Raw genomic sequence first — 16,291 nt, forward strand, 5'->3', positions numbered from 1 at the left:
AGCGAACTTCCAGCTCCACTGCAAGACTGACAAACATATGCAGAAATATCAACTGGTGGCTCACATTAAGGAAGGCGGCAAAACTAATGAGTGGAGGCTGAAGTGTATTGCCATTGGCAACCCGGTTCACCTGAAATGTAACGCCTGTGACTATTACACCAACAGCGTGGATAAATTGCGCTTACATACTACCAATCACAGGCACGAGGCAGCCCTGAAACTCTACAAGGTAAGTCTGTGACAGCAGCTCCAGCCAGCACCAAGTAGGCTGGGGAATTAACCCGTTCAGGGCTCGTCAGTCAGGACTTTGATGAATTAGTGGAGTAAGTGTTTATTGAACATGCATATAGTCAAACAAAAACTGCAGGTTAGTCAGGGAGGAGTGCTACAGATGAGTCCTGTTGAGTTGCCTGGGGGTCATTTAGGAGGCACTTCCTGCAAACACAGGGTCCGTAAGTCATTTTTTAAAAAAAGTTCTCTCATAATAATTGGTGTTTTATATCTCTCATAACCTTTTCAGACTTTGTCCATTACATTTTGATCAAAAGCTTGACAGGTATTATGGAAAATGATGTTTTTCCCATACTGTGCATAGGGAAAAGAGGTCACTTTCTGGCATATGTATCTGTTTGCAGCCATAATGTATCACAGCCAAGCTATTTTACATTGGTATTTTCAGTAAGCACCTTCAATATGCCATATTTTTACAAAGGATATTCAAAAGTAAGCACTGTCATCCTTTTGTCTGCCCTTCTTTTCCAAACCAGTAATGATTTTTCACAAACATGAAAGGGTGTGGTGTAGATAAATATGTTAGTAGAATGGCAACTATATTTTTATCTTTACTGGAAAAAACTATGTGGATATAATGAATATGTGGGAGTGATGAATACCATTTTTTACACAACTTGTCATGACTTTTTCCAAACCCTAATTATGGGGTAACTTATTTTCTGCAGTGTGTTTACTGGATTGGCTTGATTGTCTTGGTTCATGTACAAATATAACACATTCATTTCCAAGATGAATAACTTTGTAACTTATTAAAAACTTCTTTTGTCCAGGGGATATAAAAATTCAGGAAATATTGTGAACCATTAGTCACTGTAACAAGCTCTAAATATGATTAGAAAATCCATTTTGCAAGTGTTATCTATTGATTTATACTAGAAATCTGTGATAACTAAACTATCAGGAGTCATCTGCTGATTACAGCAACTATGCTGGTTTTCTAATCATGTTGAAGATCTGTACATACAGAACAAATGTGGAAAAGTCTCAGCAGACCTCTAGTTTAAGGAAAAAATAACATTTTTCTGGTGTTCCGCCATGTTCAAATGGTTGGTCTGAGCTAATACATGCTGCACAGGCAGTAACATAGATTCTCATTTTACCTGGTAGTTGTAACCTTGGAGCATCTGCTGTGAGCAAAAATGGTAGTAACACAAGTTTTGATCTATTATACTGTCCCACAGTGCTGGCTGCTCTGCTAATTGAATATATTTTATTTAAATTGCATTTGTCCTTCATTCTAGAGTGTTATTTTTTGCTGTTTTTTTTAAGGTCCAAAATCCTGTTACGAAAAGTACGAAAAGAGCTGAGAGTCTAGTGGCATAGCCTGCCTCTGCAGCAAAACTCCCTTTGGAGGTTCCTGCTCCCTGTCATCCACGAAGCCATTCCTTGATTCCTCCATTTACATTATGCAGCCACACTCTAAGTCAGGGTTTGTAAAAAAACCCCAAAAAACCTCAAAACAAAACAACCACATTTTTGGTCCCCATCTGTTTTTTTGGAGTGTTAACCTGCATTATTTCAATTATTTGTTCTATAATGTCACCATTCAAAGAAAAGCTACTGCAAACTATGCCACAGACAGTAATGATGGAGTAGGAGAAGGCAAGGCAGAAGGCTTTTCTCAGATGGCTTTACTGCCAAAGCTTCTGAATGACATTTCAATTGAAATTGTTGAAAACAAGATGCCAGCTGCTTATTTAAAAAAAACCCAAACAGACAAACTATAGTCACAAGGTACTCAAACTATCTACTCAAAACAGTACTTTCTCTTCACTCACTCAACCTGATCCCTAGAGAAACCTTCATCAAATATGTTTGGGTTTCCAGCCTGTCCTACAAAATATTTGATGTGGGATGCTATGGGAGAGAGTATTAGCTTTTGGCCCTCTTCACTGAAAATGTCCTGTTGCTGGATCTGCTTCTTTGCCAGATCCTGGTTTGTTAGATGGAGCAGCTCAGTAGCATCTTTGTAGCAGCTATCATACACAGCAAGGGACCATCACTGGCCTTTGGAGCTCAGTCGTTGAATCAGTTAAGGACATCCCAGTGGAAATGGAATCCATAAACTCCCTCTAGGCAGATACCCTCCAGGCTTCATGGCCTAAGTAGGACAATTGAAAGTGTCTGGCTGATAGCCATAGGGTTCCAACTCTCCTAAAGCATGTATTTTTATAGGACTTGTCCCTAGAATTGCTAGTGAGTGGCTCAGATTTTTAAAAAGTTTCTGTCCCTCACAACTTAGAGAATCTTGGAAATTTGAACCCCACTAGGTTTAATGACTCTCAGAAAGCAGATAGCATATACACACGCATACACTATTTTCATATAATTTCATTTTAAGGTTAATTTGAAGCAGAGCAAAACCACATCGAAAATATCAGTTGGAGTATTAGTGGGTTTTTTTTAAGATTTTGGGTTGGCATGAGGTGCTACAATGTGTCCCAAATGACCAAGATGTTCTAGATGTGTGTGTTCTATAATAGAATGTAATGCCTCTGCATATCACCCAGAAAATGCTGCTCTTAATTGTAAGTGTACATTCAGGCCTCAAGATGTAAATAAATGCAGTTTTGAAAATATGCTAAGTTATTTGCTAGCAGACTTGATAGTTTTGTCAGGTCTTGGTGAAGCTGTTGACACCAAGAGAGTTGTAAACTTTTTTTCTCTTGATACATCAGATAAACTTTTAGAGCACCTAAGGAAAAAAAGAACATTAATTTGTATGAATAATAGATATATGCCTTGGGAGCAATATCGAATATTCATGAATTGTGTTTATATTCAAGCAGCTCTTCTTTTTTAAAATTAAGGTGCTGTGAATATGGTTTGGCAATAAAAAGTTTAATGCTAAAACCATCTGAAAGCACAGAAGAATCTGTGGCTTTGTTCCTTTGCTTTGTCAAGCACCTCAAAGTTTTTCTTCAGTCATTTATATTTGTTTAAATGTTACTGTTTTGTGAATTTTCTTCTTATAAATGTTGCCGTAACAGCTTGGTTTTTCTCCCTGTGCTTAACTATTGATGGAATAAAAGGATGTCTTTTCATAACTGTAGCTTTTAAAGCAGCCATGAACATCAGAGCTTCTCTTCTGAAGCTGTATAATTTTAGGCAGTACGGAAATGTCACTTTTAGAGTTAGAGTCTAAATGTGGCAAAGTGGAACCTTTAGCTGTTTTCTAAGTTATTTAAAGAAGAAATGGCCTGGTTGTTCCTTACAGAAGTGCAGTATTCAAATGGTGTTGGTAATGTGGCTGCTAAGAACCAGAACAAAGACAGCTTTACCCTAAATGAACTCAGCTTGGCCTAAATGAATTTCCCAAAGACTTACTTTTGGAATTGTGGAGCTTGATATTAGCAAATTAAACCACAGAAGAGTTGCAAGTTCTTGGCAGCATCCATCAAGAAGCATTCAGTGACTCCACAAGTAAACAGAGAAAGCTTCTATAGCAACAGAGTGCATTTCCATTCTGCAGGAGGAATCATTCAGCTTCTGCAGATTTGGGAAGCTGAGGCAGGACGGTAACCTGTCTCTGTGGATGTAAAATACATATAGCTGGAACTGCTCTTAAGGCAGCCATTTTGTAACTTATTCAAATAGCTTTCAGGGAACTGCATATATCATGTCCTGTGCTCATAAAATAGTTTCCAAATACTTTTATTAATAAATAAATAAGTACAAGACAGCCTTTTTTTAAAGTTAACTGGAATGTCTGAAAGTAAAATTTACTTAATCAAGTAACTGAATGACATGATCAATTTCTAATCACAAATTAATATTTGAAGCCAGTTGATTAAAAATATTATTTGATTTGCTGATAATACTTTCAATAATAATTGCTTTTAAACTGTGCATGTACTGCAGTTTACATTGTGTATGCAACTATTTAGAAGCTCAGGGAAAGAGAGAGGCAGCAGTTAGCAGACTGCACGAGAGCTACCTTGGTCTTCCTTTTATTGACAAAATATTGATCCACAACACTGTTTGTGCTATGATTTTTAAGTTTTGGTATATCTCTTTACCTCATGTGTTCTCAAGCAGCAAAGATATCACCCAAAAGGAGTGACCTGATTTCAGTTTAAGAAGGTTAAAGGTTAAAGGTTAGCTCAAAAGCATCATCTGCCTAGCTGCTTAACTTTAAACTGATCAATTTAATGAAAATCTGTTTTGCAGATGGTGTTGTAATGTCTTTGGCAGGATTTAGGCAGCTTTAACATTAGACGTATGCTAGTAAAAATTATTCCTTTATTTGACCAGAACAACACCTTTTCTTTTATGTTTTAAGGTAAAAGGCATGTGGGATATGGTATTTTGGCAAAGGACCCAGAAGCAGAAAGTGTTGATGGTCTTTCCATATGGGCTTGAAACCAGAATACCCTTATGTCTATTGCTAACGATGACTGAAGAAACAAACAAAGCTGTATGCATTTTTTTACCATAATGTTTTACTTTGAACCCATAAAAAAGCATTTCAGTCAGACCTGTCCTTGGAAAAGGCTTGTCTTCTCTGCCTAGGGTGGAATGCAACAGCATTAACTTTTTTAATCTGGCAGAGCACACCGATTGTCTCTTTCAAGCCTTGTCTTTGTACGTCATAAGTATTCTTTCCCTTGCTCACAAACCACACAGTAATTGTGTTACTTAGCTGTAGATACTATAAATAAGAAGGCAAATCAGTCAATCCAAATGCTAAGTTTTATCTGATGGAGGTTGTCTGAATAAACAAAGAATTAGGTCCTTGGGAGTGTAAAGCAGAGCTTTGTGTTTATGTCTTCTGAGAATCAAGCCCTCACAGTTTTTGCCAAGATAATTAAGTTTCAGCACAACCATGTCTTTCTATTTTCAGATGTATGCAATTCAATAGGAATTTCTTGGGCTGCTAATGTAATGCTATTATATGTTAGCTTTGTAATTAGCTAGGACTCTATCCCGTTGCTGAAATGCATTGTAATATTACACACACAAGCATAGTTTGCATGTAAGCAGTTGTGAAAGTGGTGCCCTTTGTTTCATATTGACCTTCCAACTTATTTAAAAGAGAATTTACAATGAGCCTTTGTTTTGTCCGCAAGTGATCATAAACAGCTTTCTAAAGAGTCCAATAAAATGAGAGAATCACAAATGTATAACATCACATATTGAAAGGGTGGAAGAACAAATGGGGCTTTTGCTATATTTTATGGGATGGATTTATAATCTGTTCTTGGGTCACTTAGGGCCAAGAATTTTCATGGTCAGCTGCTTGGTCCTGCTAGCTAGCATCCTCTGCAGGAAAGGCAAATACCGTGCAGCACCTGCTCTTCAGCTGGGGCTCTGCATTGCTCTTTAAAGAGAGGTGTCCACTCCTCTGCTGGTTCAAAGTCAAAAGATTAATCAGACCAGATTTTTTTTTCTGCATCTGTCATCAGCGAAGCAGAATAGTCTGTCTGGATTCCATAATGCTGTTTGCATATTTGGATTTTCAATCAGCCAGGAGTATTGAATGCTTTGCTCATCTTTATCACGTGCAGGAGGCACAAGTGGGATTTAGTCCTTAGGTAACTTCTAGTGTAACAGTTCCCCAAGGAACACTGCTTCGTTTTTTCTCATTATCCTTGTTCTGGATGAAAGCATGGTTGTTAGGAATTAACAACTGAGGGGGATGTGAAGTATATGCACATGGGGACAAATGGACTAACAGCCCAAATCACTTTGTTTGCTTTACTCTGTTTGGCATGAAATGTTGGTACTTGATCAGCTTGGAATTAACAGAAAGTGACATTATTTTAATTTCAATTGTCCTGTCCTAGCTTTTTAATATAAAATAAAATATCCTACAAATATGCCAATCCAATTATTTTACTGTCATTGTCCCAATATGATGGTAAAAGAGGTCAGGAGATTGTGCAGCATTGATTTGCATAAAAATCATTGAGGAAAGGAAATTGGAATATGTCTGCACACCTGAGGAGCTAAACCAAGCTTTTCTTGATGTTATTCTTTTTTGGTTGCTTAGAATAAAACTGTTTAAAACTGTGGTAAACAAAAGTTGTTCTAATTTGTTCCTCAACACAAGCCTCATAAAGAGGATAGAAGGTATTTCAATTTTTAAAGTCCTTTGAGATTTGTGTTCACTTATGGTTTTAAATGTTTTATGAAATTTAATTTCCACTGCAAGTTTCAGTTACTGTTATTCAGATTATGCTGTTGTGCTTACATGTATAAAGAGAAACCAGTGTTCAAAGAACACACTGTCTAGTCACAGCTATACATACATTGTGTAGTAATAGCTACAAATAATGTATATGCCTACTATATGTACTTGTACGCTATAGACAAGCATATCTATTAAAAAAATCCCAAAACCCCCCAGCTAACAAAGAAAAATGTTGGCTGGTAAAATAGCAATTTCAAAACTACCCTTTTTTATGATAAAATTAAAATAAAGCAGTAGAGAAAGCATTTTCCTGTTATATTTTATGTACACTTAATTTGACATTCAGATGTCTGGCTGTCTCTTACATAATAGTCCTTGTTAAAATATACCATATTTTGTATTCAGCTTATGGTACACTGCTGAAAAAGGGAGACGTTCTCAAATCGTAGTTTAAAGAATCTTCATGTTCTTCCATTGAAATGCTGTCCAGAATCCCAGTCTGTGTGCTGTCCTGGCTAAGGGTGTGTGAGGCTGCTCTTGGAAAGGAGGCTGTACCAGACTGCTTGCAGTGTGCAGCCTGCCCAGTGGAGCCCGAGTGAGTAGGTCCTCTTGGAGAGCAGGAAAAGTGAGCAAAGAAAGCCAAAGCAGCAGAAAGAGCATCAGCCTCATTTATTCAGTATGCTCAACACACAAAATGGCTGTATGACAGCTATTTTTTTGTGCCTGGAGTTCTTTCATTCTGACATTAAGAGAAATATGTAATTATTTCTGACTGAGATTCAAAGCAGAGATGCAGTGTATAGTGTATGTAAGAGTATTATGTCAATGTGAGTGCATATGTATGTGTGCATTAATAGATTGCAGCTATGGATTTAGCAGCCACTCCCTCCCAGCCTTGCAACATAGATTTTCTTGTTACCCATAGGAGATTTTAGCTGATATTATGCAACTCACTACAGGTGTCTTTTCTAAAATTGTAATTAGTTTGCCAGACTCTCCCAGGTGAGATTTTTCTCTATGCTCTCTTCCGCATATTTAAAAATGAGCAGTAAAAAAAAGTGAAAAGACTGACGCATGACAGGAAAGTTATATTTTGACATGGATACATGTAATTTAGCTTTGCTATTGTTTTTGCTAAGTAATTTAGAAGAAACTTTCCCTTGGTCTATGCATTTGTTGGTCCATCAACCAAAATACCAGAATTGTGATTTTATAGAAGAATTAATGGGAGTAAAACCTTACAGGCCTCATATGTACAGGACAGAATTAAGCTTTTTGATACATAGGTTTTGAGACTATATTGGCTCTATATATATCTATATTGCTGGACAGATTAATTTTCTGCATTTTTAATTTTCTTCCTCCTTTGGGGCACTACTGAAGCAGAAAAGGATAAGAAAGGATAGTGAAAATGCTGGTGTGAAATACTAAGAAATGCAATTTCTGTTGGTTTCATCAGGCACAATGCAGGAGATGTATTTTCTTGGATAAACTTCCATGTGTATGTTTGTTGGTAAAATATAATGCAGTACAACAGGGAACAGTATTAATTACATTAAATATGAGTAGAGGCTTTATGTTGATAAAACATAAATTACAAGTGGTGGTTTGCAATAATTTTTGAACTTGATGATGTGCCTGTTAGACTGTTGTACTTAATACTGGCAGATAGAGCAGACTGATGCTCATACAACCTCATGCTGATACATAAAAGTGAAGCTTTTCTAAGAACTTCAAGACCTTTGCTTTGTGGACAACCATGAAGGAGGATGTCATAGAAATTACCCCCTTGGTCTGCAGCAGACTGTGCCAGCCCTTCAGTACTGCAGCAGACAGATACACAGCATATTGTGCACCACAGCCTCAGGGGAAACTGTATGTTCTACTCTACCAGTGGGAAGGAAGGCATTAAAATAATCCTTAGCTTTTAAAGGCAGGGGGGATTGAAGAAAACAAAAATTGAGCAAAGGTAGTCTTTGAATGATGAAGTGTGCAGATTCCCATGCCTTGGGCATCCTACTGCAGTAGCAGTTACAATAACAGGAAAAAAATGGGTTTGTTATGTACGAGTATGTAATACTCCTTGGTTGTATGCATGAATAGGAAACAGACTGCTAATGGGAGCTATGGATAGTAACATACTAGCCTCATTCCAAGAGTGGATGTTTGACCAGCAGGATTGCCTAACAAAAAATGTGATTTTTTTTCCCATTTAAAATTGTTATCCTACAGTATTAATCAAACCATGCTGCTCACATGATTCACATGTGTAAAATACATGACTGTATAACTACTGGTTTATTGCTGGATTATGTGCAGGAAGCCTATCATATAAGTATTCAGTGTTCTGCCCAAAGAGGTTATTAATTTGTAGTCCCTGTTCTCCCTTGTAAATTCTCTCAAAAATCAAGAACATGCACTACTTCCTTGCACTGCTCCTGGAAAAAAGAACCATAGAGCCACCTTTACCCATAAAGATGGCACAGAATCTGCTGCTCTGGGATAGTTGGTACCCCAACCTTTAAGAGAAAACTAGATTACTCTTAGAGAAAGTTCAAGATGACCCTTTTAAAACAAAGGCCAGCAGTGAAAACTCTTCTTTCCAGAACTTTATTAGGCAATTCCAAAGGTCTACATCTCTTGATTTTAGTTCTTTAGCACATATGGAATTTTTCCATTGGTGTCCTAAGTTTGTGTTTGGACCCACTTCTTGGGTGGGAGAGGTCAGTTGTCTCCAAACAACTTCATTAAAAAGAAAGATGTTTTCCTTGGAAAATCCTAAGATGTTGCAAGTGTCTCAAGTATTGTAGTAGCAATAATTGATATTATCCTTATCCTAAATTCAAAACTCTGGGTCCTAATGGTAAAGGAGAAGGATGGGCACTTCTATTCACAGAATCATAGAATCAGAATCTGGTGTTGGAAGGGACTCATAAGGATTATTGAAACAAACTTCCTCTCCTTGCAAGACACCTAAAACTAAATTATATGACTGTCATCCAGACGCTCCTTGAACTCTGACAGGATTGCTGCTGTGACCACTTCCCTGAGAAACCTGTGTCAGTGACCAACCACTCTCTCAGAAAAGAGCCTTTCCCTACTGTCCAAGCTGACCTTCCCCTGACACAGCTTCATACCATTCAGACAAACAATGTTCCTGTTTTCTATGTAACCTAGACAAAAAACTTGCTCTATGAGAAATAGATTGAGGAAAAAAATACTAACATTCTCCAATTGAATAAACACTTTGTGAATGACCAGAAACTTGATATTTTTACAACAAGAACAATGAAACAAAGTCCAAGGAGCATCTTGGTATTCTTGTTTGTGTGCAAGTGATGAGAGCATGGAAAAAAGCTTGCTTTACTACTGAAATAAGACAGCTTTAGTATCTAGATGTTACTATTTTGGAAACGCCCTTTGGCATTTGCAGATATGTAAGCAGCTAATGAATGGCTGGAAATTAGGAAGAATAAAGTGGGTGGAAAAAAATGAGTCCAAACTGCAAGTGTTTCTGAAAACCTTATGTCCTTATTTGTTCAGGAGCTTCTGTGACTCAAAATCTTGACCCGGGAGGAAGCTGGAATCCTGAGATATGTCAGGACACGATCTTCTGAAGTCAGGTCTCAGACGAAAAAGATCACAGGCCACAGAAAATAACTTGGGACTAATTTTACCAAATTTCTGACCTAGAGTTGGGCAGATTTGAGAGCACTGCTGTATTGCTAGTCTCCTGGGTCTAACCCTGTTGCAGATGCATCTCAGTAATAGGTGTTGTATTTAGGCTGTGGATATCCTTTGTCACTTTTTGATTTACTAAGGTAGTCTCATAGGTCACGATGAATTGGATATGCTGTCAATGTGCTCTGTGTCTCTGTTCCTGTCTCCACTGGTGTGTTTTGTAGTGTGTCAGGCTTCAACAATATCTTCACAACACTTAAATTTCTGTGACTTATAGAACTCAATGAATGAAAATCTTTGTAGCTAGTCATTAGGACTGCTTACAGGTATTTTCAAGAAAGAGAAAATCCTTACTCAGACACTCTGTAGTCGCTTTGAAATTTTTTTTTGCCTTTTTGTGTTGTCTTTTTTTATTTTTCAAAAAACAAAAATAGGCTTGTGGGATCATCTGTGACTCAATATGTTACATGTAGGGGTTGGATCCAAGAAGTCTTGCTAGGATACTTATTTTCTTTTATTTCATGAATTTTTCACTGAGAAGCTCTAATTCTGTGGCCTCAGCTACCTCAAAATCATCAAATAGATGATATGGTTTACCCAAAGCATTTTGGGGCACACAAAATACAAGAGCTATGCTGGTATTGAAGAGTTTGGTGTAAGTAACAATTTTTATGATAAGGAAGAGTTGAGCTGGTAATCAAAAAAAGGAGACTTCAAAATCTCATGCTATACAGAGAGCCTGTATCCCAATTCACTCAGCTTTTGTGCTCTCCAGATACAAAGGTTTTATGCCTCATGTGTCCACAACAGGAACTAAACAAATGTCTTTCCTTTACTTCTAGTAGATGTTTGTCCTAATAGATTTAGAAGGTAAGGTCAATACTGTCTGTACTGGGAAACAGAGCATGGCTTTGGGGAAAAAAAACCCAATGTGTCTCTAACTGAGCACAGGTGATTGAGAGGTTGGCCTGTAGTACATCTGACAGTCTAAATGGTCCTCATAGAATTATAATTAAGCATAACAAGTTCTTCCCATATGTCTGTCTTTCTGTCTGCATATATTTATTTTTACATGGACTTAATAGTGTCTGTAGTTGGGAAGGATGGATTCGAGTATTGGGAAGAGTTGGAGGCTGAAGTTGGTCACACCCACAAGAGAGACACTTATCCTGCAGTAGTGTTAGGAGGGAAGTTGGGATTGTTGGAGGCTGGGTTTCTTGCACGGGAAGTGCAGTGGACAGTAACAAAAGGGCAGGTGTGAGTGGTTATAAAAGTGTGCACTTCCCAGGAGCATAACCAGGATTTAAAACTCCGTGTGTCCATACATACCCCAGGCTGCTTCTGTCATCCTCTCTAATGCTGTACGAAGGTCTGTATATGTTTGCATCTGCTGCAGTCAAAGTTGGATTTCAATTTTTCTTCTAATTTCCTTCTCCCAGTTACTTGTAATTTTTTTTATACACACTTTTTTTAGGGCTGAAATTATCAGGATTTGGTCTGGGTATAAAGAATATTTCTTTTTTTCTTTGGAGCTCTTTCTGAGTCACTTAATCATGAGATATCTTTCCAACCTGTCCTAATGAAAAATACTCTATTGCAAATAAAGTTAGTTAAGTACATTTCTTGAAGTGGCTGTCCATAACAGAAGAGAATGTTATTTTAAAAGCAACAACACATTAATAGGCCAAGTATGCAATCATTGTCCTATCACAGCAAATTATACCATTAGTCCACCTTATCTAATCTCTTTGCTACAGACTGCCTAACAACAATTGCTTCTGAGAGCAAAGCAGACCAAAAAAAAAAAAAAAGAAAAAGATTCCATGGGCAAATGTAGAATAATGTTGCTTATACAGGAAAATGCTTGTTCTTTTCATATGTCTTCTGTACTTTGCAATGAATTAACATCATACAAATTCAAGTACATATTTTTTCCCCCCCTAAGTTGCCTTTGGGTAGTCTTATAGGTATACAAACATCAAATCAGTTTATAAAGTGAACTTCTGGCTCAATCACATGCAGTGGGAAGGATTTCCATGGGTTAATTTAAAATTTTCTGCCATTAATTTATTAAGTTTTATATGTTTTTATTCATCTGGTAAAAGAATGAAAAAAGATCATGTGTTCTTACTTGCTTTATGATATTTTACATAATTTTTATAACTTCACAATAATCTTTATGATTACTTTATGGTCCTTTTATCATGTCTCTTTTATTTACACAAAAAATTTCAATCCATTCAGTCTTGCTTTTAGTGGAAGTTCTTCCACATTTCTGCTAATCCCATCACTGATATCTGAACTCCTTTTACCAGTGTTAAATTTTTCTGGAGATACACAGATATTTCAGAACTGAACACGCTGTTCTCAGTGGAACTGTATGATCTTACTGTCCCATGCCTGGTGCATCCAAAAATATAATCTGCTTTAAACAAATCCTATTGCAGTCTGTGCTGGAAATATGTTGCCTTTCATTACATGCTTCTTCCCACGCCCCCCCTTCAAACTGATGCTGAAGTGTCCTGGAGTGGCTACATTTAGCTTAGACACTAGTAAAATGTTTGATTCATTCAAAGTATTTCTTCTAATACATATTTTCTTGGATTTATCCATCCATACTGAGTTTCTTCTGCATGCTCAGCTAACCTTAAAAGTATCTGGCGTTTCTCTTAGTTCTTTGGCTGGTCTTGACTGTCATGAGTTCTTTTATGACTTCTGCAGGATCAGTCCTAGTTTGCAGTTAGAAGACACAGAGGTAATTTTTATTTTGTTAAATGCCCTGGTAGTTCATGTAGCTTGTTTTCTGCCTCTGTCATTTTACTTTTTTGCCCCTCTGTTAAGTGCCTACATTACATGGTTAGGCTGCTTCTGCATAGCCAGCTGAGTGGAAAAAAACTCCAGCTCTGAATTAACCCATGGAGAAATTAAAGTCCCCCTAATATTAGGAGAGTGAGAGAAAGAAGCATCTCCTTGTGCCCGTCTCACATTGCCTGTCTCTTCTCATTGCCTGCCTCTCATTGCTTTCCCACAGGTATTGCTATGCCTAGTGGCTTGAGGTGCAAATGTCTGTAGGCAGTTAACTGTTTGCTGAGCCTGAAGAACAGAAATAGCTAATTAACCATCTATCTGCAAATATTTATCCCAGATATTTATTTATTGATGCAAAATAGAAGATGCTGTTGCTGCATATAGACTTCAGGGCTGAGGCATAACTGCAATTGACTCCTTGTAGTGTCCTCTTTTCATACTGTTTGGTGCTAACTTTAATGTATTATTGATTGTTATTAAGGTATACCATGAAATACAGATGGGATGTCTGTTGTGGTTGAACTCATACTGTGGGAGCTATGTTGACTTTTAGATTGTTCTGGCCTTCATGCTGCTTGACATTAAAACCTTTCACATTAGGGCTTAGAAGAAAAAGAAATATATAGTAACTATGTTACCCTGTATGTAGTGTGAAGTAATCTGAAAATATGATGCCAAATTCCCTCCCCACCGAGTCAGCACAACATTTGAAATGAAATACTAATTTCAGGGCAAGCCAGGAAGTTCAAATTCCCTGTGTGACTGTATATAAACACTAGTTCAGGACAGCCAATACCTGAATTTAAATTAGCTGTGCTACCTGCCAGTAGAAAGTGCTAAAAGTGGAGGGATTAGAGGTCTGATTTTCTAGAATACTGAGTCCTAGTGGCTCCTCCTGGCAGCATCTGTTTAGCATCCCAGGATCCAAGGTCATACTCATGAGTGACCGGCACCTCTGTGCCGACTGCCAGCCTCCATCCTTGCACAGCCTTCTTGTCTGGATGTATTGGCTAGTTTGAAATATACAGAAATTGCATCAGAGGATCAATTACTGCTGAAATGTCACTACTGAACCCTGTAATAGTGCTAATTAGTTAAAGCAAAGAGGCACTTATCTTGGCAGCAGATCACTGAATACTTTTTTCACAAAATTAGGTTTGTAATGCTTTACATTCTTCCCCCTCCCTTTTTTGGAGAAGTTTAAGTATATAAACATTGAGGGTTTTTTCCTTTTTTTATTTCCTATGCCCCCATAAAAAGAAATACTTAATGTTTCTCACTATGTCCAGCAATTTCCATCTTAGAATAGCTTACTTTTGTTTGGAACTCCTAAAGAGGCTATTAGTCATTGGAGAAAACATGAAACAAGGAAACGTATGACAAACACACAGTCACAGGACAGCCCTCTCTCATTTTGGCTCAGCTCCCTTTCTGCCATTAATGGGGCAAAAAAGCAACTGGAGATCTGATGCAATTTCCCTGCCGTGGGGGAGGGCAGAGTTATTCTCCTTGTGTCAGGGAGTCCCTGGCTGGCAGGGAGCCAGCTGTGTGTGCCCTGTCCTTCCCACCACACACCTCGCAGGAGATGTGGCAGGAGAAGGACTGGGAAGGGCAGCAGCAGAGGGGCAGAGTACCTCTGAGTGTGTCTGTGATGAGAGTGAAATCCCTGCTGCCAGGGACACATGGGGAGCTCCCAGGCAGAGCTGGCTCAGGGGGACGCCTGTGGCTTCAGAAAACTTTTTATCTGCTACAGAAAGGCAGTGGCTGCTGTCACAAGCTGTAGGGTCTGACTGCAGTCCTGTGTTTTGATCCCCTGCTCAGGTGGGTTTCATTTTTCTTGTGCTCACCTTGCAGGGAGCCTTCCCGGGCTGTGACAGTGTGTTCTGGGCTTGATGAACTACCACAGTTCTTTCCCAGCACCAGTTGTCCTTTTTCAGTGCTAAAACATGCACAAGGCTGTCATTCACACATCCCATCCCCCAGCTTTTCACCCAGCATTTAGGTTTTGGTGAGGATTATTTCCTCACTATGCCACAAAGATAAGATTCTCAGCTGCCAGTGGCATGAGCAGTCTGTGAAATTTCTTTAGCATGAGGCAGGTCGTATTGTTAAGCAAAAGTCTAAATATTTGCTAAAATTCAGGAAAAATACAGGGGTTTTGCTAGTTTTTATGCTCTGCAGAATTTGTTTGAAGCTTTTAAAATGTTGTTTGTTTCCTATTAAAATGGTGATGAGAGGAAAGAGACAGGAAGAATGTAGGCTAAATCCATCTTGTTGCAGTATTGATGATCTCAGTAGTATTACTCCAAGGATGGAGAAGTTTTCCAAAATGAGTGTTTCTTAACTCTGTCAATTGACTGGGACATGGCTCTCCTGTGGTTTGACTACTGTGGTTTGTCACTACTGTGAGAAATTATCCAGTTCAAAAAGTCCTGTTATTTCAGTAATTTCTTGCTGAAATTGATGGTTACTGTTCCTGTTTTTCTCCCAAAGTTTATTTCTAGGGCTTTCCCATTTGTTTCTGGTGCTCTAGATAAAAGGCTAGTCACAAAAGCAGAGTCAGAGAGACTGCTCTGCAATGAGGATGTGTAAAGGAGGAGAGGATGTGAATTTGGGACTGTTTTCCCTCTCATGGAAGCATTTTGCCTGTTTGATACAGAGTGTGAGTTGATACAATGAAATCCACTTCCCAAATATCTTTTACATATCAAACCGGGTTACTGGGTATTGATAACCATGACATACTTTGTGGGTGAGCATAAACTCTAGGACACCTCATTTATAGCCCATTTCTCCTCCTAAATTATTCCACATTTGTGAACATTTTTTAAGCAGCTGCTATTTAAAACCAGAAAGCCTCCACCCTAAAAGGCCCCAACCTGTCAGAAACATTTCCTCTCTTGCCTGAAGCTTGGAATTTCACTCCAAAATGCCAGCTCCCTCAGGAGTGTGCATAGTGTCATCCTTGCCTTGTGGTTTACTCTTTGCAACCTCAGTTGCACACACAGACGTTTTTTACCACCTCACCACATTTTTCTTCCTTCTCCACCAACATCTCTACGTGTCTGTTTTTCACAGTGCTGTTTGCACCTAGATTTCTGCAGCACTTAGCCCAGTTTCACTATTACCAGGCCCTGGACCCCTTTATATTTTTCTCCTTTTCTGCCAATTACTTTATGTTCCACTTTCTCTTGTGGATGAATGGGAGTGTTTATGTACATTGTCATGTGCATTGTTATGAGCATTTCATTTTATCTGGGATGCTTGGGATACATTTTTTTTTTTGTCTTGAGCTTGAGTTGGCTGTGTTGTTTCAAGTAATAAAGAGAGAAAAAAGGTGTGCTGAATATCCCACTGGAAGCTACCATGCATTTT

The 16,291-nt window shown here is 38.2% G+C and overlaps 1 protein-coding gene across 4 annotated transcripts in view; it reads left to right on the forward strand.

Annotated features, from left to right (window-relative positions):
• The window catches only part of ZFHX4 (zinc finger homeobox 4), a 150,064-nt gene that overhangs the window by 27,897 nt on the left and 105,876 nt on the right, over nt 1-16,291 (forward strand). For all 4 annotated transcript variants that reach the window (XM_071421303.1, XM_071421311.1, XM_071421309.1 and 1 more), the window contains exon 3: nt 1-229. This exon is cut by the window's left edge. In XM_071421303.1, coding sequence (XP_071277404.1) covers nt 1-229 — 229 coding nt within the window. The remainder of the gene's footprint in view (nt 230-16,291) is intronic.

Source organism: Agelaius tricolor, unplaced genomic scaffold (assembly GCF_023055355.1).
Source record: "Agelaius tricolor isolate 1412-34295 unplaced genomic scaffold, bAgeTri1.0.p SCAF_2, whole genome shotgun sequence".
Classification (NCBI taxonomy): domain Eukaryota; kingdom Metazoa; phylum Chordata; class Aves; order Passeriformes; family Icteridae; genus Agelaius; species Agelaius tricolor.